We start from the raw sequence: 23,841 nt of genomic DNA, 5'->3' as shown, positions 1-23,841 counted from the left end.
GGCGTCCGACCGAGCTGTCGAAGTGTCGGGTCAGCTACTCTTCCTGCTGATTGGGAAGGTAACTCGACCGATCGGACGCATACCTCGGATGTTGACCACTTTAACCTCCTACTAAGCGGATCTTACCTTATTACCAGATCAATCAGTAACATACAAGGTTTTAACTTAAAGTCTTTGCTCCACATATAAAAAAATAACTTGATAGACCATGATCATATACGAGTTAGCAAAATACATAACTAAATATGATAAGTAACAGCATACAAAATTTAATCTATCAACATGATAATATAATTTTATATATTTTAGGAGTTAATAATTAATTTATTAATTTTAAAAAAATATAATAGATTTACCGATCAATAAAGATTTTACTTAGTGAAAGTGCTAAGTTATAATTCTATTAGAATCAACATCTAAACCAACATTTTAACATGCATTAATCTTAATCTTCCGGGCAGCAGCGCGCCTCCGGTGGCGCCCATCACATAAGATTACATGCGTTGGGGTTATCATCGCTGAACATGTCAGGTGGGGGCGGCAACTGCATCGGTACTAGCGAGCTCAGGTCCGACGAACCGTAGTACTGGAACTCCGGGGGAGGCGGGTATGACATATAAACGTGGTCCTGCGGAGTTGACGCCGGCGGAGGTGGGGCATAGTAGGTCTGGCTATGGCTCCGTTGCGCCATGTTATAGGCCATCGCATACGCAGGCTGCGGCGGCTGTGCTGGTTGTGTGGGGTAAGAATATGGAGGAGGTGGTGGAGGATTGACGGTTGCAGAATCCGAACTCGTCCCGACGCTCTCTTTCTCTTTCTGGGCTTTTCTCTCTTTCTTCTTACCGCCGCCTTTGGCATTGTCGGCTTCGCCAGCAGCGGAATTCTTCTCATTGCTCTCAACTCTGTCGGCCGGCTTCTGGATTGTCTCCCCGGTTTTGGCGTCCAATTTCTCCGGCTCTGCAGGGGATTTGGCTAAAGAATCGATTTTGCTCTCTTCGGAAGGTTTAGTCGGGGCGACGGAGGGTGAGTTACTCTCAGAGGGGTTCGGGCTTGGCTTCTCCTTCTCTTCTTTCTCCGAAGTTTCTACAGCATCTTTCTTTTTAGAGCCGGCCCCGCCGTCCTTGGAGCTTTGATATCCGGGCTTCTTATCCGGCAATGGCCAAATAGAAGCGTGCTTCCCGGACTTTTCCAGCCTCCTTAAGATCGTTTCGGCGTCGGTGCTGGCCTTCACTGTCACCTTGTGCTGCCTTGCGTCGATCTCCGTATCGTAAACACCTTCATAGAAGACACAAGGCAATCAATCAATCAATCAATCAATCTCCTTCATAGAAAGCAGAGTGAATTGGTTTTTGGATACGGTGGATGTACCTGGAATGTTTGCAAGGATCTTCTTCACTTTCTTCTTGCATCCTTCACAGTGGATGGACACTTTGAACACCAAAAGCTGACCAAAAACCATACTAAAATTTTAACAGGTTGAAGCTTTATGAAGCAGAGCAATTAAAACATTTCTGGATCTTAACCTTGTACTTCAGAGATTCTGAGGGTGCTTCTCCTGATGCCATCGCTGAATTGAGTTGGATCGATGAGAAGGACAAGGAAAGAAAGTTATATGGACAGGTTAGAGAGAGGGATTGGCATTTGGTTGTAATTGGTGGACATTTAAGTGGATTTTTGGTAGAAAGATGTCATGATGAGTTATCATCAATTTCTGGTTGATGAGTAGAAATCCATTCACACATATCATGAACAGACTGTGTATAAAAAGTTGAGGGATGTGGATTGACCAACCACAAGCACTAATATAGTGCTTGAATACAAATTGATACAGTAGAGTTTGGAACTTGCGCGATACTTTCTTGATGTTAGTGGATAAAGATATTATGTAGCAAAGTAATCTATAAAAGATACAATATGATTTCTCATTTCAGTAGACATAGCATAAAAAATAATCATATTCATTATAATTCTATGATTTCTGAATATTTTGTATTAATAATTTTATAATTATAAACAATAGCTTAAAAATATTATTATGTAAAAAACTAATCCTTAAGAATATGTTAAATGATGTAATAAGTAGTAATATAAAAAAATATTATGATGATGGGAATAGATTTCTACATTTTATATTTTTATTATGAGATAGTAGGAGGTGATGTTGAAATTGATGACGTCGGTAGAGGGAATGAATAGTACTTTACTTCACTCATTTGATTTTGTGTATAGTAGGTTAGTATGTAGTAGGATGAAGAAGATAAATCAAACAATATAACAGACGACGGGGAATGAATAGTTGTTTACTTCACTCATTTGATTTTGTGTGTAGTAGGTTAAGTATGTAGTAGAATGAAGAAGATAAATCAAACAATATAACAAAAACAAATCCAAAATCAATTTTACATTGTTTGGAACCATCGATTTTGACTTTATGATTTAGTACTAACAACACTTTGCTAATTTTCTCCTTGTTAGAGACCTTCCGAAGGTGTAGAAATTTATTACAACCTGTTCTTTATATAGTAACACAAGTAAGATAAAGATACAAATAGAAATATACACTAACAATATAAATGAAATACTTTACAACATTGAATCTTTATTTTGATCGTTATTGATTGCTTTGGATTCTCTTGAATATCTGGAATGCACCAGCCCTTCTCCTTCAAAGTCTCCAAAAACTGACACTAAAGACCTCTATGAATCCTTCTTTTATAGCCTTCAGATATGACTAATTTTTGTCTAATAGTTAATTGATAACAACCATCAATTGATTGCTCCATTGAATTTGAGTGTTGCACCCACATAATTGTACGATCGAAAAACTCAAAGGAAGGGGGAGGGTGAATATCACTAGGTAAAACAGAGTTAGAAGTATATAATTATGCATGAATCAAACTGATAGTTAATACTGTCCAATTTTGACTTAGAAACCTTCGCTAGTTTCTTCAATCGGATCAATATCTAAAAGTGGTCCCAACTGGGATACGTTCTCACTACCTTCTAGAACGAAAAAACCTCTCTATGACTTACTTTAGTTATCCATCAACATTTATTCCTGTTGATTTGTCTGGACTTTTTCTGCTTAGTGTATGAAACATTTAGTCTTGCGGATCTGTTTGGACTTCTTCTGCTTACTGTATGATCGACCCACTAAGACTTTCTTTACTTGATGTCTAATTTAGTTGACCCATCAAATGTTTTGCCAGATTAACTCATCTGGTTCGACCTGGTATCTGATCTTTCTGATCTATTAAGACTCTCTTGTCTTGTGTCTGGTGCTTTTGACCCACTAGAACTTTTGATGCCTAATGTCTACTTTCTCTGATCCATTAGGACTTTCCATGTTAAGCGACATGCACACTTAACTCTCATATCAAACACATAATCCCTAACTTTAAACCCTTTTCAGACATCAAAAATACAAGTTTGATTTTCAGTGTTGCTTGCACCAATAATCTCACATTTTTTGACGTTTGATAACATATTTTAAAGCTAGAGAAAATATACCCTCTCTAATGTAGTTTAACATGCTTTTATAGAAATTCAACTCAATTTAAAGCTGTTAAACTTAGATTAACATTTGAATAACAAAGATTAGCTAACTTAAACTTAGGTTACAATGTTAAAGTTTAAGTTAAAACTAGATCAAGACTTGATGACTTAACAACTTAAACTATAACAAAGATAGTAAGTAAGTAATTCAAGCTTTAAGTTTAAAGTTCAACCAACTTGAAATAACTAACTTAAACTTAACTTCAATCTAAGTCTAAGTTCAAGTTTAGCAAGTGATCTTGTCCGAAAGTCGATGAGATGGATGTTGGGGATGTGACACTCCAACTGACCTCCCGTGGACCTCGCTCCTGTCTGCAACACAAGCAATGTCAGTATCGAGCCAGGGAAGGGGTCCCCGGCGATGGCCCTACGACGCTCAAGTTAGTCTTCGGTGACACAAGAAGAAAGAAGAAGCAACGAGAACTGTAGCGCAATAGTAGAAATCGCGTGTAAAGCATACCTCCGTCGATACTTGGACCCCCTTTATATAGAGCTTTGGAAGTGCGCATGCACACTTCCCAAGGCGAGCACGTATCTCAAACCTTTTTCTGAAAAGACATGTCAGTAAAGTGTCCCTGACACAATGCCTTAATGGGCCGAACATATATCTGAAGTGTCAGTGAAAATTTTCGTCATACGATTTTCTGTCTGACCATGCCGCCTGTCAGCGACACTAGCTCCCAAAAGGATGTCAAAAGATATCCTGTCGTGTCTGTTGCTTGGCCGAGAAGAATAGCCGCTCAACCAGAATTCTACTATCCCAGCGTTGTCTGCTGTGGCACTGAGCGGGATAGCTGTTCGACCAAAAGTCCACTACCCGTGTATTGTCTGCTGTCAGGCCGAGTGGGATAACCGCTCGGCTAGAAGTCTGATGCCCGAGCACCGTCTGCTGTCGGACCGAGTGGGATAGCCGCTCGGCCGGAAGTACTCTGTCCTCGTGATCTATCGCTGGGCTGAGCCGGATAGCCGCTCGGTCGGAAGCTCACTGTCCGCGCTCTCGGCTGATGTTGAGTATGCTACTTGGCCGAGCGGGGTAGCCGCTCGGCTTGGCCTCTGCACGCCGTTCTCCCTTGAGCGTCGGGTGTTTGAATGTTGTGTCGAAGTTGACGACGGATCGGGGCCTTCCCTGATTGGGGAGTGTTCCGCCCGATAGGCTGATGCCATCCACTCGTTGATCGTCTTGACTTTGAAGATCTTTGACCTCCACCATGGAAGCGGGGTGGGGCCCCTCATCATTACCGCATCATAAGCCTCCCCCTCAAGTCTAGTCGAATAAGGCTATAAGTCCGACTGACTGGACAATTGTGTGAGCAGATTTACTCCCGATCGGCCTTCGACCTTGTGTGGTCTCTGAGCGGGATAAGATCGATCCTCGCCGATCACACTGTCGGAGCTTGTCGCTTGGGCATAAGTGTGCTACCTCGATCCGATCGACCTGACGAAGGTTTGCACTTATAAAAATTCATCTCGGGCTATCTCGGGCGAGCGCGGGTTAGGTTGACGGCACCCAAATTTCTTGGGAATTGTGCAAATCCCTGCTTATTAAGGTCGAATATGTTCCCACGCCTTCATTAATTGTCGACCCGTGGTGATGCGCCATGTGTCATGCCCGCTGTCGCCACACGCCTGACGTGACAGGCCTGGGTTTGGGTTTCCGCGACCTAGATCGGACGGCTCCAGTCGACTGAGCCCGATCCTTATAAGCCCGTTGCGCCGCTTCATTTGCACACTTTACGTTTTGAGTTCCGGCGACCATCTGTGTTCCTGTGCGATCCACTCTCCGGCGATCTTCCGTGGCTCTTCTCCGGCAGCCCTTCTCCCTTAAGCTTTCTCCCTATCGTATCTCGTCTTGAGGCTTTTCGTCCTTCTTGTGCTCCGGCGATACTCCAGCGACCTTTTTCTTCCTTCGATAGTATTTCTTTTCTGTTTCATCTATTTTTGCGATGGCCAACTCTTCTCAGTCGCTTACTCTTATCCTTGGACTTTGGTACACATCCATGGAGTCTAGGTTGATGGGGGCGACTCTGAGAGCCTGCACGATACTTTTGAAATTCCTTCCGATCATCAGATCATTTTGCCTTCTTTGTCCGATCAGCCCAACTCCCCCCCGACCGGCTGCCTTTATTTCTTCCGAGACCAATTTATCGCCGGTCTGTGGTTCCCCCTTCATCCTTTTATTCCAGCAGTTTGTAAATATTTTCGCATTTACCTTCCTCAACTTGTGCTGAACTCCTTTCGGCTGCTGTGCGGAGTCATCATCTTATTCCGTCTGCACGACATTCCTTTCACCCTCGGATCTTTCATTATTTTTATTACCCTAAGCTGTCCGATCTGGGGACATTTCTTTTCCAGTCGCGAGTCGGTTTGGTATTCTTCGACAAGATGCCGACCTCCAACAAGCACGGGAAAGAGTATTTTTTTTTATTTATGCGTCTTCCCGAGCGGCCAAACTTCCCAACCAGCTGGCAGCTCGAAGTGGCGCCTCAACCTCCTCTGATGAGCTACAAGAGCCGATCAGACTACTTGCACGCAACCTCCATGTTGATCGGTCAGAAATACGACATCTATAGGCTGTTGCTGGAGGGTGTCCTGTACATCTTCGGAGTCCGATCCGCACCCGGCTGCCGACCAGCCTAGGAATGAAGCTCATTTAGTTCTTCCTTTGATGCTAACTGATTTCTATTTTCCTCTTGCAGCCGAAGTCATGATGCAAGCACGTGTAGCCGACAAGGCGAAGCTTAAGGATGTCGCGATCGATGCGGTGGCCAATGAAGAACTGGCGAGCCGAGGTCTGCAACCGGTCGGCTCACATGATGATCCGTTCGGCATGAGCGAGGAGACGCCCATTGTTATGGGCGAAGGCGAGGCCAGCCATGCGCCGAGCGGAGGAGCCATCCCGGGCTCACAACCTCCAGCAGAGCGACAACCCATCATTCCCATGGAGGAGCCGTCAGGCTCGGTCTCCCCCGAGGTGCCACTGAACAGGCGTAAGAGGCGCTGAGCTGAACCCCCATCGCATTCCACCACTTCGGGGGTGCAATCGACCGAGCTGGTCGAAACTTCGACCCCAACTCCGGTTCAACAAACGGCGACCTCCGTGTCGTCTGATCGGATGTCGTCCCTTGCCGATCTACCACAAGGGCCTCTCGCCGCGCCGCCAATAGCCTTCATGCCACCGACTTCGAAGCCCTTGAAGGTTCAGAAGTCTCGTATCCACCTGACGACGGTGTCTCGTCCTCAAGTCAAGCAACCTCGGCACAGTCAGCCCCGAGCAGCCAGCGCCACATCACTGCGATCCTCCATTTGCACACCGAAGAGTACAGGGAACCAAGTGTCGAGTATCGAGGCCTTATGCATCAGATCATTATCCAGGGACCGCTCGCCAAGATCTGGGAGGACGCACAAGCCCGTGCGACGATGATGCCTCTGGGCGCTCTCACGAACAGTCACACCCAAATGTTCACTGGAGTAAGTACTTTAATGTAAATTCATAATTTACCTCCGATCGGGACTCACGAACTCTTTTTTGCTTGTCTGCAGTACTGGGTGGAGAGTCTGGCCATGTGGCACAGGTTCACATTTTTGGAGGAGGAAGTAAAACAACTGAAGGTGTCGAGCGACCAATCCTCCACCATTTAGGAAAAGACAGACATCGAGGTGGCCAGACTCCGAGCCGCTCTGGAGAAGAGCGATAAGCTGCTCGAGGCCGAACATGCCAAGAGCACAGGACAGGCCACCATGCTGGAGCGGTTGAATAAGAAGGTCACCACTTTCGATAATAAGATCGAGTCAGCGAACGTGAGGAAGAACCGAGCTATCGCCGACCTCGACGAGAAGAATAAGGAGGCCCGAGGCCTCGCCCAAAAGCTTAAGGAGGTCGAGGACTTCTTGATCGCCGAGCGAGACAGTCGCTTGGCCGAAGAAATGACCCTCCGCGGCCAAATTGCCTCCAAGGACGCTGCGCTAGCTGCCGCCAAGGACGAGCTGGAGGGCTCCTGAGCAGCCTTGAGGATTTATCAGGATGCCGAGGGGAGTAAGTTTGATGCCATGAAGCAAGCCTATATCTGCTCGGATGCATTCTGTGACAAAGTCGTCGACCGGGCCATCCGACTATTTGACTTGGAGATCGACAGGATGATCGATTAGCTTCACGAGGGAGGCCACCTGTCGGCCGATCTGACTAGCAAGGTCATAAGCTAGGACAAGCTCACCACCTCTCTGCCGGATGACACCTTAGATTATCTTGAGTGAGAGGCTGAGAGTCTCTGTAATTCTGAAGTTTTGTAAAAATTTTGAAGTTGAAATGCATGCTCGTCCGTTCGGACGAGCTTTACCTCCTTGCATGTTTTTTCGCCTCCTTGTAAAAGTTTTGTAAAAATTTTGAAGTTGAAAATCTCTTAGCTTCGTTCATCATTTTTTTATCAGTCGACTGCCCCCTCTAGTAGTCGGTGCCCACGATTTCGCGATCTCCCGCTCAACTCGGGAGTATTTTGAAGAATAGCACCAAACGATCGCCATATTTTGAAGAATTTGGATTTTTGGCCGGCTATTCACTGATGCTTGCCCGCTCAGTGAGCTTTCGAAGGCTGCTCGACCTTGAACGGGGAAGACAAGGAAACCCATGTGCTAGTCCGACCTCTCGACCCTGAACGGGGGAGACATGAGATCCGATAAGCCGATCCAAAACCATGAAGACTGCTCGACCCCCGAACGGGGGAGATATGAGATCCAAATGTTGAGTCCGTGATTTAAATACAATTCAAACCCGGTCGAGCGGCACGGGAGTCTCTGACTCAATGGTTTATAGTCACCACTAGACTGTTGATAAAGATCCGGGTTTTAGGTCGCCGCTCGATCGTTGATGAAGAATATGCGAAGACTCAAGTTTAAGGTCGTCGCTCGACCGTCGATGGAGATAAGAGTTTAACGTTGTCGCTCGACGACTTGATGTAGACTCGCGTTTAACGTCGCCGCTCGATGATTTGAGGTAGGCCCGCGTTAAATGTCGCTGCTTGACGGTCAATGGAGACAAGGTTTTAACGTCGTCGCTCGACGGTTTGATGTGAACACGCGTTTAACATCGCCACTCGACGATTTGAAGTAGACCCACATTTAACGTTAAACGTCGCCGCTTGACGGTCGATGGAGACAAGGTTTTAACGTCACACTCGACGGTTGATGGAGACAAGGTTTTAACGTCGTCGCTCGACGATTTAAGGTAAACCCGCATTTAATGTCGCCGCTCGACGGTCTGTGGAGACAAGGTTTTAATGTCACCGCTCGACGATTTGATGTAGACCCTTGTTTAACGTCGCCGCTTGACGATCAGTGGAAACAAGGTTTTAACATTACTGCTCGACGATTTGAGGTAAACCCGCGTTTAAGGTCGTCGCTTGGCAGTCAATGGAGACAAGGTTTTAACATCGCCACTCGATGATTTGACCTAGTCCTGGGTTTAAGGTCGCCGCTCGACCGTTGATGAAGACAAGAGTTTAATGCCGCCGCTCGATGATTTGCTGTGGTATTGGATTTAAGGTCACCACTCGACCGTTTGTTGAGACAAGAGTTTAATGTCGCCGCTCGATGATTTGATACAGACCTGGTTTAACATCGCCGCTCAACGACTAGTGGAAACTCAGGTTTAAGGTCACCGCTTGACCGTTGTCATGAACTCGAGTTTAAGGTCACCGCTCGACCGTTGGTGGAGATACACTTGAGAGGCTTTTGCTTTTTTATTCAAACTTTGCCTTGCGTTCGGCAAACATACAACAGATACAAAGTACAGGATTCATTTGCGCACCTCTCATCCAGCCCTGTAGGGTTGTAGATGATTCAGCTTCATGGCCTCTCGAGCTGCCTCCCCTCTTCATCCTCCAGATAGTAAGCGCCCGAACGGAGCTTCTACACGACCTTGAATGGTCCTGCCCATGGTGCCTCGAGCTTGGCGACGTCGCCGACCGGCTTCACTTTCTTCCAGACGAGATCGTCGACCTGGAAGAATCTCGGGATTACTCGTTGGTTGTAGTTCTTCTTTATTGGCTGTCGGTACGCCGTTAGCCGAACAACTGCTTTAGCGCACGTCTCGTCCACCAGATCTAGTTCCATCAGCCTCCATTCGATGTTCCCTTCATCGTAGAGCTGCACCCGATCGAATTCTACTCCGATTTCCACAGGGACAACTGCTTCACTGCCGTACATCAACTGGAATGGGGTTACGTCGGGTGCCTCCTTTGGACTCATGCAGAGATCCCACAACACACTAGAGAGCTCGTCGACCTAGATGCCTCCCATGTGGTCGAGCCGCACATGTAAGACTCTGAGGATCTCCGATTGGTGACTTCGGTCTGCCCGTTGCCCTGAGGGTAGGCTACCGAGGTGAAGACTTGTTGGATGTCATAGCTCTCACAACATTCTCTAAGCTCTCGACCGGTGAACTGCCTTCCGTTATTGGATACGAGTTGATGTGGGATTTCGAACCAGCAGATAATGTTCTGTCTCATGAATTTGATGACCATCTGCTCGGTTATTTTTACCAGCGGCTCAGCTTCCACCCACTTAGAGAAGTAGTCGACCGCAACGAGCAAAAACTTCCGCTGATAGGTTGTTATTGGGAATGGTCCAACGATATCCATGCCCTATTGGTTGAACGAGCATGATACCGTGGACACTTTCATTTCTTCGGTTGGTTGGTGCGGCAGGTTGTGATACTTCTGGCAGGACAAGAAGGTGGGCACCGTCCGAGTGGCATCATCCTGGAGGGTCAGCCAAAAATATCCGGCCAGGAGTATCTTACAGGCTAGCGTTCGGCTGCCCGGGTGACCTTCGCAAGAGCCTTGGTGCACCTCCTTTAGGATGTACTCGACGTCTTCCGATCTGACGCACTTGAGGAGAGGCTGGAAAATACTCTCTTGTAGAGATGATCCCTAATCAAGGTGAACCGCCTGACTCTCTTCTTCAGCAAGCCAGCTTCTTCTGGATCGATAGGTGAAGCTCCCGACCATAAGAACTCTGTCAATGGCGTCCTCCAGTTGTTTGGGACTGTTATTCCCTCCATCCGGTCGATGCACGCCATAAGTGAGACTTGCTCGATTGGCTGACCTATGACAATCGACGTCAACGAACTAGCTAGCTTCGCTAACTCATCCGCTGCCTAGTTCTCCGATCGGAGAATCTTCTGTATAGCGACCTCCTAGAAGTTGGTCTTCAGCTTCTCGAAAGCCTTTGCATAGAGCCTTAGTCGAGCGTTGCTTATCTCAAATGTCCCGGATAGCTGTTGGGCAGCGAGCTAGGAGTCCGAGTGGATGAGGATTTTAACCGCTCTCATGTGCCGAGCTGCATAGGCTGGCTATCAACGTCTCATACTCTGCTTCGTTGTTAGTGGCTCGGTAGTCCAACCGAATGGATAGCTGCATCCGGTCCTCCCGCGGTGAGATAAGCAATATGTCGATCCCGCTGCCTTGCCGAGTGGATGAGCCGTCCACATATATTTTCCATGTTGTTGTCGGCTCGTCACTCTGGACTTCTATGACAAAATCTGCCAAGGCTTGAGCTTTGATCGCCACTCGGGGTTGATATTGAATGTCGAACTCACTAAGTTCTGTCGTCCACTTAATCAGCCGTCCGGAAGTTTTCGAATTGAGGAAGACCCTTTCCAAAGTGCTGTTAGTCATCATAATTATCGAGTGCACCAGAAAGTACGGATGAAGCCTCCAAGTGGCTAGAATCATAGCATAGGCTAGTATTTCGAGATCGGTGTAGCGAGATTCATCATCCTTCAATATATGATTCAGAAAATATACAGGTTGCTGATCTTGGCCATTCTACCTGACCAAAGTCGATCCAACGACATGTTCGTTGGATGACAAATAAATCCAGAGTGGTTCACCCAACTGGCTTGGCTAACATAGGCAGTGAGTTCAGATACCCCTTCAGCTCCTCCAGTGCTCGGTCGCACTCGGTGTCCCATTGGAATTTTGTAGCTCGACGTAGTATCTTGAAGAATGGCAAGCTTTGATCAGACGACTTGGATATGAACCTGGATATCGCCGTGATCCGACTGGTCAGCCTCTGAGCTTCCTTTAAATTTCGAGGCGGAGGCATGTTCTGCAAAGCTTGGACCTTACTCGGATTGGCTTCGATGCCCCGCTCGGTGACTATGTAGCCCAGGAAGCGACCACTTTTCGCGCCAAACAAATACTTACTCGGGTTCAGCTTTATTCCATATGTTCTCAGTGTCTGGCAAGTTTTGCTGATATCTGCGCATAGGTCAACAGCTCGAAGGGATTTAATTAGTATGTCATCGACGTATACCTCCATATTACGACCGATCTATCGTCGGAACATTTTGTTCATTAGCCTTTGGTAGGTGGCTCCAACGTTCTTTAATCCGAATGACATGACATTGTAGCAGTATGTTCTGTCGGCCGTAATGAAGCTGACCTTCTCTTGATCCTTCCAGGCGAGCGGCACTTGGTGGTACCCTAGATATGCGTCGAGCATGCAGATGAGCTCGCAGCCCGCCGTTGAGTCCACCATTTGATCTATCATAGGCAGGAGATAGAAGTCCTTTGGGCAGGCCTTGTTAAGATCACGGAAGTCGATGCAGACCCACCATTTGTTGCCCGACTTGGAGACTAGCACAACATTTGCTAGCCAGCTCGGGAATTGGACTTTCCTGATATGGCCGACCTCCAGTAGCTTCTCTATCTCTACCCGGATGATCATGTTCTACTCTGTGCTGAAATCCCTTTTCCTTTGTTTAACCAGCCGAGTGTCAGGTCGGATGTGAAGCTCGTGCTGAGCCACGCTCGGGGAGATGGCGGGCAGCTTGTGTGTCGACCAAGCGAACACATCGTGATTTTGTTTGAGGCAGGTGATTAGCTTTGCCTTCTTCTTCTCCTCCAGGTCGACAATGATGAAGGTCGTGGCTTTCGACCGGCTTGGGGGGATCTGGACCTCCTCCTTTTCTTTATATAATAAAGTGGGAGGTTTTTCGGTGATAGCATTTACCTCTAGCCGTGGAGTCTTCCGAGCAGCTTTGGCCTCGGTCTTGACCATCTCCACATAGTAGCGCCGAGCGACCAATTGGTTGCCCTTAACCTCGCTCACTTGGTTGTCCACTGAGAACTTTATCTTCTGACAGTAAGTTGACACTACCAGTCCGAACTCGTTGAGTGTCGGTCGACCCAAGAGACATTGTAGGCCGATGGTGCACCCACCACTATGAAGTTGGTGGTCCGGGTCCTCCTCAATGACTCTTCTCCCAGTGAGATGGCCAACCTTGCCTGGTCGATCGATAAAACTTCATTGCCTGTGAATTCGTAAAGCGGGGTCGCCATGGGCAGCAGCTCGCTTTAATCAATCTGTAGCTGATCGAACGCCTTCTTGAAAATGATGTTCACCGAACTCCCTGTGTCGACGAAGGTCTGGTGAATGGTGTAGTTGACGATCACCGCTCGGATGATCAATGCATCATCATGAGAGATCTCTACACCCTCCATATCGTTGGGGCCGAAGCCGATATGAGGCTCATCGACCTTCTCCTTGCTGTACCCCACAACTTGGATCTCCAACCGCCGAGCGTATGACTTCCTGGCTCGGTTGGAGTTGTTGCCGGTCGGTCCACCGGCTATCATGCCTATCTCACCTCGAGAAGCATTATTCCTGTTTTCTTCTTCCCGAGCAGATGGTCTACCCCGCTCAGCTGGGGCTAGGGACGGATCAGTGTCTTCCCTCCACTAATGTTGGCGATGGTGGTGCCGTTCGGGTGCCCTTCTGTCGTCCCGATGCTCAGCAGATTTGGGCCATGGTCGCCGATCGGGCGAAGGTGATCGATGGTGATATCCTCTTGGAGCCGGTCGGCTGACGATCGGTGTCAGTCCCCGGCAGTCCCGCGTGTTGTGCGTCGTCGACTGGTGGAAGGAACAAAACATAGGCGTCCATACCTTGCCCTTCGACGCCTTAGGTCGTCCGGACGCCACATGCTGTATGACATGTGCCCTAGTCTCCTGGTGCTGCCGCGCTCCTCAGCCCTCGGCCCCTTGGGCAACAGATGGCTGCTTGCCGGTCGGCGATTGGTCGGTGCCATATTCTCGGTCAACGCCTCCTTTCTTCTGGCAGCTTGGGCCTCTTCCACATTGATGTACTTGTTAGCCTTCTTGAGCATGTGGTCGAAGTCCCTGGGCGGCTTCCTGATGAGTGACCGGAAGAAATCTCCCTCAGCGAGCCCCTGGGTGAAGGCATTCATCATGGTCTTGGAAGAGACCGAGGGGATGCCCATGGACACTTGATTGAAGTGCTGAATGCACTCTAGGAGCGCTTCCTTGGGCCCTTGCTTCAGGGCGAAGAGGCTGATGCTTGTCTTCTGGTAGCGTTGACGGCTGACGAAGTGGTGCTGGAATATGGTTCGAAAATCCTTGAAGCTTCGTATCGAGCCGTCTGAAAACCTTCTGAACCAGCGCTGTGCCGATCCGGAGAGAGTCGTGAGGAAGACTCTGCACTTCACTTCGTCCGTGTATTGACGCAGCGTAGCTTCATTATCGAATCGATCCAAATGATCATCTGGGTCGGTCGACCCGTTGTACATCCCAATCGCCAATGGGGTGTAGTGTCGGGACAGAGGGTCTTGTAAGATCTCCTTTGAGGACTGCCTGTTGATCCGTTTGGGAGACGTGTTGCTTCGGGGCGCTTTTCCTTTACGTGCATCCTGAACAGGTGCATCGTCTGAAGACGATCCTCACTCCTGATGCGCTTGGGCTATCTCCGAGGGGGTTTGGAACAGGGCTTGATGGAAGGGGATCAGTGCGGGTGACGCTTCCCCTGGGTGCCGGTCGGCCTTCGGTTCTGTCCCCATACGGAGAGTTGCTCCGCTCAGTTTTCTTGCCCTGCTCGCCTATCGACCACTGATGTTGCAGGCTACGGTGCTAGCTGATCGGCTAGCGCCTGTTGTTGTTGTTGCTCTATCATTTTTGCTGCTCATGCTTGCATGAGCATCTCCAGCTCCTCCTGAGTGAGCTTCACGGTGGTTAGTCGTCCAACATCTTCCATCTTCTCGGCTTAGATTCAGGTGACGTTCCTACAGACGACGCCAAATATAAGGATCGGGCTCGGCCGACCGGAGCCATCCGATCTAGGTTGCGGAAACCTAGGCCAAGATCTCACCGTTGAATTCAATCTACCAAACGTCACATCACGCTTGTCAAGTCAGGTGTGTGGCGTCAACGGGCGGGGCACGCGGCGCATCACCACGGGTCGACAATTAATGAAGGCGTGAGAACATGTTCAGCCTTAATGAGTGGGAATTTGCATGATTCCCAAGAAATCTGGGTGACGTCAGCTTAACCCGCGCTCGCCTGAGACAACCCGATCGAGATGAATTTTATAAGTGCAAACCTTCATCAGGCCGATTGTTTCGAGGTAGCACACTTATGGCTGAGCGATAAGCTCCGACAGTGCAATCGGCGAGGATCAGTCTTATCTTGCTTGGAGACCACACAAGGTGGAACGTCGATCGGGAGGAAATCTACGCACACAATTGTCCAGTTAGTCGGACTTATAGCCTTCTTCGACTATACTTGAAGGGGAGGTTTGTGATGAGATGATGATGAGGGGCCCCACCCCGCTGCCACGGTGGGGGTCAAAGGAGGTCAAAGTCAAGATGGTCAACGAGTGGATGACATCGGCTGATCGAGAAGAACACTCCCCGATAAGGTAAGGCCCCAATCCGTCGTCAACTTCGACACAACATTCAAACACCCGACGCTCAAGGGAGAACGACGTACAGAAGCCGAGCCGAGCGTCTATCCCGCTCGGCCGAGCAGCATACTCAATATCAGCCGAGCACACGGACAGTGAGCTTCCGGCCGAGCGACTATCCTGCTCGGCCCAGCCACAGATCACGAGGACAGAATACTTCCGACCGAGCGGCTTTCTCGCTCGGTCCAACAGCAGACGGTGCTCGGGCATCGGACTTCCGGCTGAGCGGTTATCTCGCTCGGCCTGATAGCAGACAGTACACGGGCAATGGACTTCTGGCCGAACGACTATCCCACTCAGTGCGATAGCAGACAACGCTGGGATAGCAGAATTCTGGCTGAGTGGCTAGTTTGCTTGGACAAGCAACAGACCCAGCAGGATATCTTTTGACATTCTTTTGGGAGCTAGTGCCGTTGACAGACAGCATAGTCAGATAGAAGATCGTACGACGAAAGCTTCTACTATCACTTTAAAGATATTCTCATCCCGTTAAGGTACTGTGTCAGGGCCACTTTACTAACACATCTTTTCAGGGAAAGCTTTGAGATACATGCTCACCTTGGGAAGAATGCACGCGCGCTTCTGGAGCTCTATATAAAGGGGGTCTAAGCATTGGCGGAGGTATGCTTTACACACGATTTATACTTTTGCACTACAGTTCTCGTTATTTCTTCTTTCTTCTTGCTTCGCCGGAGACTGACTTGAGTGTCGGAGGGCCATCTACGGAGACCCCTTCCCTAGCTCGACACTTACGCTGCTTGTGTTGCAGGCGGGAGCGAGGTCCACAGGAGATTAGTAGGAGCGCCACATCCCCAGCATTCATCTTATCAACTTTCGGACAGGATCAACAAATTTAAATTTTCTAAGTCCATATTTTCTCTCAGGTCAATTTTAAATTTATCGCTCCCCTTTGATACATATAATATAAAAAAATAGGGATCATTGCAAATTTTTAAAGAAAACTTGAAACAACTTGAAATAGATGGGAGGAATAGGTAGGCTAAGGCCTCCTTCAAATTGACCTACAAAAAAAAAGTGGTCATCCCAGGGGGAGGCTGTTGAGAACGTTACAAGGAGTTAGGAATTATCAGGTCGATATCTTATGTCATATATTCATCCTTATAAGTTGTAAAAGGGTGAGAGAGGTCTCCTCGGATGGGTCTAATGACTATCGCATGAGGTGTTGTCATAATGAGCTCTGGGATTCGAATCTCGGCAAAGCCAAGGTAAATACCTTCCTTATGTGTTAGTCAATATTCCAAAAGCTAGTAGCCGTCCGTGATTTACCTCCTCCGTGTTGGCCCTGGGACGGGTTGGCGGGGGCGCTGGGGGCGAGCGTATTCACCTTTTTTTTTTGCCATAAAAAGGGTGAGAGAGTCCATCTTGCTCTCTATAGTTTCAAACCAGGGATGGAGAGGGACAAAAGGATTCTTGGTTCGAAGATGGGGAGCAGAAAAAGCGGCCATGAAAACAAGTATAAGGAAGTGAAGATACAAAATACTTACTAGAAAGAAGATGAAAAACTGTCGACGAGGAGGGAACAATGAAGGGAGCGGGACAAAGGGATAGTGAAGAAGAAGAAGAAGAAGAAGAAGGAGGAGGAGGAGGAGGAGGTTAGGGTTTGGGGACGTAATGGCAATGGAAGAAAAGGCGGCAAAAAAAAAAAAAAGGAAATGGGTTACACGAATCTAAAAGTCGTTGGAGCATTATAATAGGGCAAAGCATGAATCTTAAAGCATGTCAAGGTTGCCTTTGATTTATGATACAATCTTGCTCCGATAAGGGCATCAATGTAGATCTGATAACTAATATTCAACTTCCTAGGCAAACAATTAGGGTCTTGAGGTGGATTTGAGCGGGATTCATATGCCTTGATAAGTTTAAAGTCAAATTTAGATATTTAAGTGTGAAACAAGCATATCACATAATGGATTGTTGGGATTTAATTACAAAAGTGACTACTTGTATGGGGGTTAATGTTTCTACATTACGAGCTTAAGGAAAAAGATGTTATTACAACTTACGGGAATAAGGTGAGAAACGTGCATTCAAACCCATGATTTTAGACAAAAGTGTTACTTTCCTTGAATGAGAAAAGGAAAGTTAGCTAGGCCATATGTCTTTTAGACCTGCTTGCAGCGTATGTGATTAATACATCAAAATAGTGTTCAGTTGCAGTAACTCTTTGGGGTCGGGAAGATTCTTCTCGCAGAAGCAACTTGATCGATTTCTTCCTTTATCTCTGCTACATCGTTTTTCTCCTGCCCCACCTGAAGAGACGATATATCCATCTCCCTCGGTACAATCCATTGATAATCACGAGCCAAGTTTAATTGGACTTGGTAAAAATTCAGAACTAAGATCAAAGATCGCAAACATGCATATGATTTTTAAGATATCATTCACTCAAGTTATGAAAATTTTCTTTCATTGTTCATAAGAAATTTAGAACTTGGGTGCCAATAAAAACATGTCACACTAGTTTGAAAAAACATGTTAATTTCTTGGGAACATGAAATACAAAGCTAGTCAGGAGAAGATACCAAACAAAGGAAGGAAGACGAGCGTGATGACTAGTTTAGTGTCCTAGGGTTTTTCCTAGGTTAATCTCCTCCTCTGACCCTAGAATTCTTCAGCCGATCCAGAGTTTTTTCTGTAGCTGCCTCGGCCTCTGCCACTCATTTGTGTAGATTGATAAGTTCAACGTAGATTACTCTATATCTTTGGAGTGTTGCCTCCAACACGCTCACAACCTGAACTTGCATCTGCTCCATGGCCTTTGTCCTGGTGAGGGCTATATGCAGTTGGATATCTTAGTAAAGGAGGACATTTAGATGGGTAGATTGAGAATCTGGTTGGGAATTGATCAGGGTCCGTGTGTGGAACTCCTCCCAGTCCCTGCATAGAATGGAAAAATCGATGAATAGGGGTAATAGGATATCAAATCTTTCCTAGATGTGAGCAGTTGGATGAGAGAGTGGAGGCGAGTCTTGAGAAGACTCTTCAAAGGAGTTAGGTACCAATTCAGTAGGCCATTTTATGCAAAAGGAAGGCGATGTTCTCAACCGACTCTAACACAACATAAGAGGAGAAGGACATGATACAGATGTCGAAGAAATTTGGTAGTTGATGTTGGGTGTTTCTATGCGCATTTAAAAAATTTATTTAGTAAATAAGTAGTGGAAGTATAATAATTTCTTAAATTATTACAATACGTGCATCACACATATAAGATACATGTAACAACCCGACCCATTTGGCGGCCCTCGGGTCATCGACCGTCGACCGTCGACCGTCGGCCGTGCCGTTACTCACTAGGACTTTCCACCTCTGGCTAGTGAATTTTTGCCTCTCCCAGGATTCGAACTCTAGACCTCCAGGCTTAAGTACTATAGTTTATGAATCCTGGTAACCAAGTGAGAGGCGCTCACTTGGCTACCAAGATTCATAAACTCTAGTACTTAAACTTGGAGGTCTAGAGTTCGAATCCTGGGGAAGGCAAAAATCCACTGGCCAGGGGTGGAAAGTCCTAGTAAGTAACGGCACGACCAAAGGATCGTCGGTCGACGACATTAGAGGTCGCCAAATGGGCCGACGACATGAGGGCTGCCAGTAGGCCGCCGCAAGGGTCGGCCAAGAGGCCAAAGGGTCGGGTCGTTACAATAAAAAGACGCCTTTTATTATAACGACCTGGCCCTTTGGCCTCTTGGGCGACCCTTGCGGCGGCCCACTGGCGGCCCTTATGTCGTCGGCCCATTTGGCGACCTCTCATGTCGTCGACCGACGACCCTTTGGCCGTGTCGTTACTCACTAGGACTTTCCACCCCTGGCAGTGGATTTTTGCCTTCCCCAGGATTCAAACTCTAGACCTCCAAGCTAAGTAGTAGAGTTTATGAATCCTGGTAGCCAAGTGAGCGCCTTTTTATTGTAACGACCCGGCCCTTTGGCCTCTTGGCTGACCCTTGCGGTGGCCTACTGGCGACCCTCATGTCGTCGGCCCATTTGGCGACCTCTAATGTCGTCGACCGATGACCCTTTGGCCGTGCCGTTACTCACTAGGACTTTCCACCCCTGGCCAGTGGATTTTTGCCTTCCCCAGGATTCGAACTCTAGACCTCCAGGCTTAAGTACTAGAGTTTATGAATCCTGATAGCCAAGTGAGAGGCTACCAGGATTCATAAACTCTAGTACTTAAGCCTGGAGGTCTAGAGTTCGAATCTTGGGGAAGGTAAAAATCCACTAGCCAGGGGTGGAAAGTCCTAGTGAGTAACGACATGACCAAAGGGTCGTCGGTCTACGACATTAGAAGTCGCCAAATGGGCCGACGACATGAGGGCCGCTAGTAGGCCGCCGCAAGGGTCGGCCAAGAGGCCAAAGGGCCGGGTCGTTACAATACACACATACGCAAATATAGCCATGGAACAAAAATTTCAAAACTACATTATACCTGCTGGATGACGTTAAGTGGGAACGACATTAACTATTAAACTTAACCAAGTTTGCCTCTATCGATATCTACGTAGAGATACCATTGAGACTGTTTCATTAAGACACAAGTTGTCATCTCCGATTTGGTACTAGCCAAACGAAGAGACGATGTGATCCGAGAGAGGATAACCTGACTTAACTCGGTGCTCGATGACGCAAGGCAACCTGACGACACAAGAGAGGTGGATGGCAACCCCTTGGCTGTTGTCTGGTGACACCTGAGGCTACTGTCAGTGGCTGTGGACGATGATGGAGGGCTGTCTGGGAGTTAGGGCTGCTGGCAACCTAGGAGGGACAACAACCTTGCTATCTGGTGGCCCAAAAGCTTACTGTCCGACAGCAACAACTACTGTTTGATGGCTTGGGGCATGCTATCGACTATTGTTGCTGGCTGTAGATGGTCGGAAGGACAGGGCTAGTGGTTTTGTCACAGTTGGTACAAATTGTCAAATTTAGATTTTGATGAATAACAAATGGTTAAAGTTAGGTTATACGTGATCTAATGTTCTTATCAAGTGTGCAGGACTTGACGAGTCTGGAGGACCTGACACCAGGATAAAATTCAGTTGGGTCAATTAGAACTGATAGCTGGTGGAAAGTCCAGATAGGTTAAAGAGTTACTCGATATCCGGCAGAAAGCCCAACTGAGTCTACGGGACCTGATAGTTGACCGAATCTAGTTGGATCTGTGGACTTGACAATTGACGGGAAGACCTGGTGGGTCAAGAGGCGAGTCAAGTGACTATATATGGTAAGTAAAAGTAAGCAATTGAAGGAGAGATCTAGTGAGGATGCATTCCTGATTGAGGGAACCGTAAGCGTCGGTCGGATCTAAAGTTTCAGCAAACTTAAAGTCATGCTAGACAGTCCGAAGACTATCAAATATTGCTCTTCTTTTAATATTATTGTCTGTTGTGTTAACCTAGTGATGCAGAAAAATCATGTGGCTAAAAAAGGAGCTCCAGGCGCTCAGACACAGTCTAGGCGCCTAGAGTTCTGGGCGACCGAAGGGGTTCTAGGCGCCCGGGCAAGGAGGCGAAGCAGCGGGCGACTGGATGAGGGGGTGCATGCTGATTGACCAGCCTATGCCACAGTCCGAGCACCCGGGTGGGTCTGGGAACCTAGAGAAGGATACACTTTCAGAGATAAAGTTTTGCTGAGGAGCCGCCACGTCAGTAACCTAGGCACCCAGGCGCCTGGGGATGGTCCGGGCATTCAGAACAAGATAAGTCAGTGATGGATCAGGCATTGTTGGAGGCACTCGGGGTTGGTTCGGACGCTCAAAAATAACCTAAAAAAGGCCTTTGACCAGCAGCTTCTACACCACATCTGCTACGACTTTTGTTCTTGCGTGGTGTAGGTTCATTGCGCTAGAGGGGGGGTGAATAGCGCTCGTGACTTTCGCGTTATTTTATAACACGATCGAATAAAACATAGTGGAATATAAGTTAAGTAAAAATAAGCAATCGCTAACACTTTGATTTACTTGGTTTGGAACCTGTGACGACTCCTACTCCAAGGCCCGTACTCGTTGAATGCTTTTGATGGACAATCAACTAGTAGTTCGAAGAAAGGTTACAAGTATTATGTATAAGAACTACAATGATAATACTATAAACAAAACTATACCGGCAACATGTAAAGATCTGAAGTTGCGAGCCTTCGGTTATCAGAGCAACATTTAAGTGTCATGGAAGCATTTTCTGAGCAGCGCACAAGAGAGAAACTTCCTTGAATTGACGTGTCGAAGCTGCTGGTCGAAGTCTCCTTTTATAGCCTCGTCCGGACACTTAAATCCTCTCCTGGGCGCTTGGAATATGTTGACGTGGCGAGTTCTCGTCAAAACTTTATCCTCAAAGTTTATCCATGTCTGATGCCCAGACCCCCTTCGGGCGCCTAGACCGCTGACGTGGGTCATCTAGTCATTGCGCTCCAGCTCAGTGTGAAGATAAATTTTTGATCGTCTAGGCCCTAGAGCACCTCCGGGGGCCCGGACCGCCCGAGTTCTTGGCCAGGCACCCGCCCGGTGCTTCCTCAGCAATGAAACTTGTCTAGGTGCCTATAGCAACTCTGGGCACCCGGATCCCTTCCGGACACCCAGACTAACTTTTTACCAACCTCTTCTTCCTATAAAATAAAGTTAGTCCAGACAATAACAAATGAAGTATAATTAAGTTTTGACAACCATCGAATTGTCCGGTCCTGACTTTGAGTTTCGCTGAAACTCTAGGTCGGACCGAAGCTTACTGTTTCCTCTTCGAAAAATGCGTCCTCACCTACTCCTCTTAAGAGAAATTATCTTTTGCTAGACTGGCCCTTTAGATCATTTAGACTTTTGCTCAATGTTTGAGATATCAGGACTTCATGCTGGATGTCCGATTCCTGATCCGCCCAGTCTTCCACCTGGTGTTCACAACCCCCAGGATTTTCACCTAGCGTCCTCAACTCTAGGATTTCATCCAACGTCCTTGACCTGCTAAGACTTTGCCCAGTCCCCTAGACTCGCACTCCGTTGCCTAACCATAGCTAGGACTTTTCACCTGCCTAGCCTCAATTAGGACTTTCCTTTGCCTAAGATCACTTAGGACTTTTCTACACACTCAGTTCAACTTGTTAGAACAACAACACAGCTTAACTTTAAACCTTTGCAAATATCAAAACACAAGTTTGATTAGCTAATGCTTCCTGCATCAATAATCTCCCTTTTTTTTATTTATGATAATATAATTCAAAGTTAAGTAAAAACATACAAAAATAGTAAGGCATGTAGAACAAATAACAAGTAAAATTTCAAGTTTCAAGTGACATTTTTCAAGACAAAAATAAAATGTTACTCACTCCCCTTTAAGTATTACTTTTTTCTCAAAATAAAGCTTTTTTATTTTACTTTTAACACCTTTCTCCCTCTTTGACATATATTAAAAAACAACTAAGTAGAGAGAAAAATTGTTAACTAAAAAAACTTTAAATTTTAAAGGTTAACATTTTAATATTTTTTCCTTTAAGGCCCCCCTTAAAGTAGCACTTAAATTTCTTTTCAAAAGAATGTGTTTAGCTTTAAAAAGAGTTTCTTTGAAAAAAAAACTTAGCTAAATATTTAGCTTTGAAAAGAATTTCTTTAAAAAATACTTAGCTAAACACATAGCTTTAAAAAGAGTTTCTTTGAAAAAAAATAACTTAGCTAATTTCTTTGAAAAATACTTAGCTAACACTTAGCTTTAAAAAGAGTTTTTTGAAAAAAAAATTAGCTAAATATTGAACTTTGAAAAGGATTTCTTTAAAAAATATTTAGCTAAACACTTAGTTTTAAAAAGAATTTCTTGAAAAAAAAACTTAGCTAAATACTTAGCTTTAAAAATATTTTTCTTGTAAAAAAAAACTTAGTTAAATACATAGCTTTAAAAAAAATTCTTTTAAAATTTTGAAGAAGTAATTGATTTTGAAAGAGCTTAACTTATAAACTTTCTTTTGAAATATAACCCCAAAAGAAAACTTAATTTTTGTAAATATTTAAATTTTGAAAAAAAATTTAACTCCCCATTTCTCCCCTCTTAAAAAGTTTAAGTAATTTGTAGGGGGCAGTGAGCTTAATAATTTAATTAATGTCTTGATTAATGACTATGACCCTAGAATCTAAGCATGCAAAATATAGGTTTCTTTTAAAAAAATATAAAAATAATTATCTATTTTCCTGATTTTCCATCTCACCCTTTTAAAGTTATCAAATATATTAAACTTATGAGTTTGCGTGAGATAGAGTTAATTTTTTAAAGTTAATTTTTTAAGTTTGAATTTTAGGCAATAATTAAGTTTAAATTTTAAAAAATATTTAAGTTTTAATTTTAAAAAATATATAAGTTTGAATTTCAGAATATTTGAGTTTAAATTTTAAAATAATTAAGTTTTAATTTCAAAATATTTTAGAATATTTAGGTTTGAATAGTTAAATTTTAAATTTTGAAACTTTTAATTAAGATTTGAAAATAATTAATATTTAAAAATAAGTAAGATTTTGAAATTAATTATGATTTAAAAATTAATTAA

The 23,841-nt window shown here is 45.9% G+C and overlaps 1 protein-coding gene and 1 long non-coding RNA gene across 2 annotated transcripts; both read right to left on the bottom strand.

Annotated features, from left to right (window-relative positions):
• Nucleotides 1–369: 369 nt before the first annotated feature.
• LOC122006255 (heavy metal-associated isoprenylated plant protein 35-like) lies at nt 370–1,751 on the bottom strand. Its single transcript, XM_042561684.1, has 3 exons — nt 1,524–1,751; nt 1,369–1,444; nt 370–1,275 (listed from the first exon to the last, which is right to left on the bottom strand). The coding sequence occupies exons 1-3, from the start codon at nt 1,563–1,565 to the stop codon at nt 485–487; spliced, it is 909 nt and encodes a 302-aa protein (XP_042417618.1). The 5' UTR covers nt 1,566–1,751; the 3' UTR covers nt 370–484.
• A 15,969-nt stretch (nt 1,752–17,720) lies between these two features.
• On the bottom strand, nt 17,721–18,407 carry LOC122003929. The gene is made up of 2 exons (XR_006118164.1): nt 18,330–18,407; nt 17,721–18,207 (listed from the first exon to the last, which is right to left on the bottom strand). It is a non-coding gene; the product is annotated as an uncharacterized LOC122003929 (long non-coding RNA).
• Nucleotides 18,408–23,841: the final 5,434 nt, after the last annotated feature.

This window comes from Zingiber officinale, chromosome 7B (assembly GCF_018446385.1).
Source record: "Zingiber officinale cultivar Zhangliang chromosome 7B, Zo_v1.1, whole genome shotgun sequence".
Classification (NCBI taxonomy): domain Eukaryota; kingdom Viridiplantae; phylum Streptophyta; class Magnoliopsida; order Zingiberales; family Zingiberaceae; genus Zingiber; species Zingiber officinale.
The sequence above is the reverse complement of the archived record's forward strand: the minus strand, read 5'-3'. Positions and strand labels throughout refer to the sequence as shown.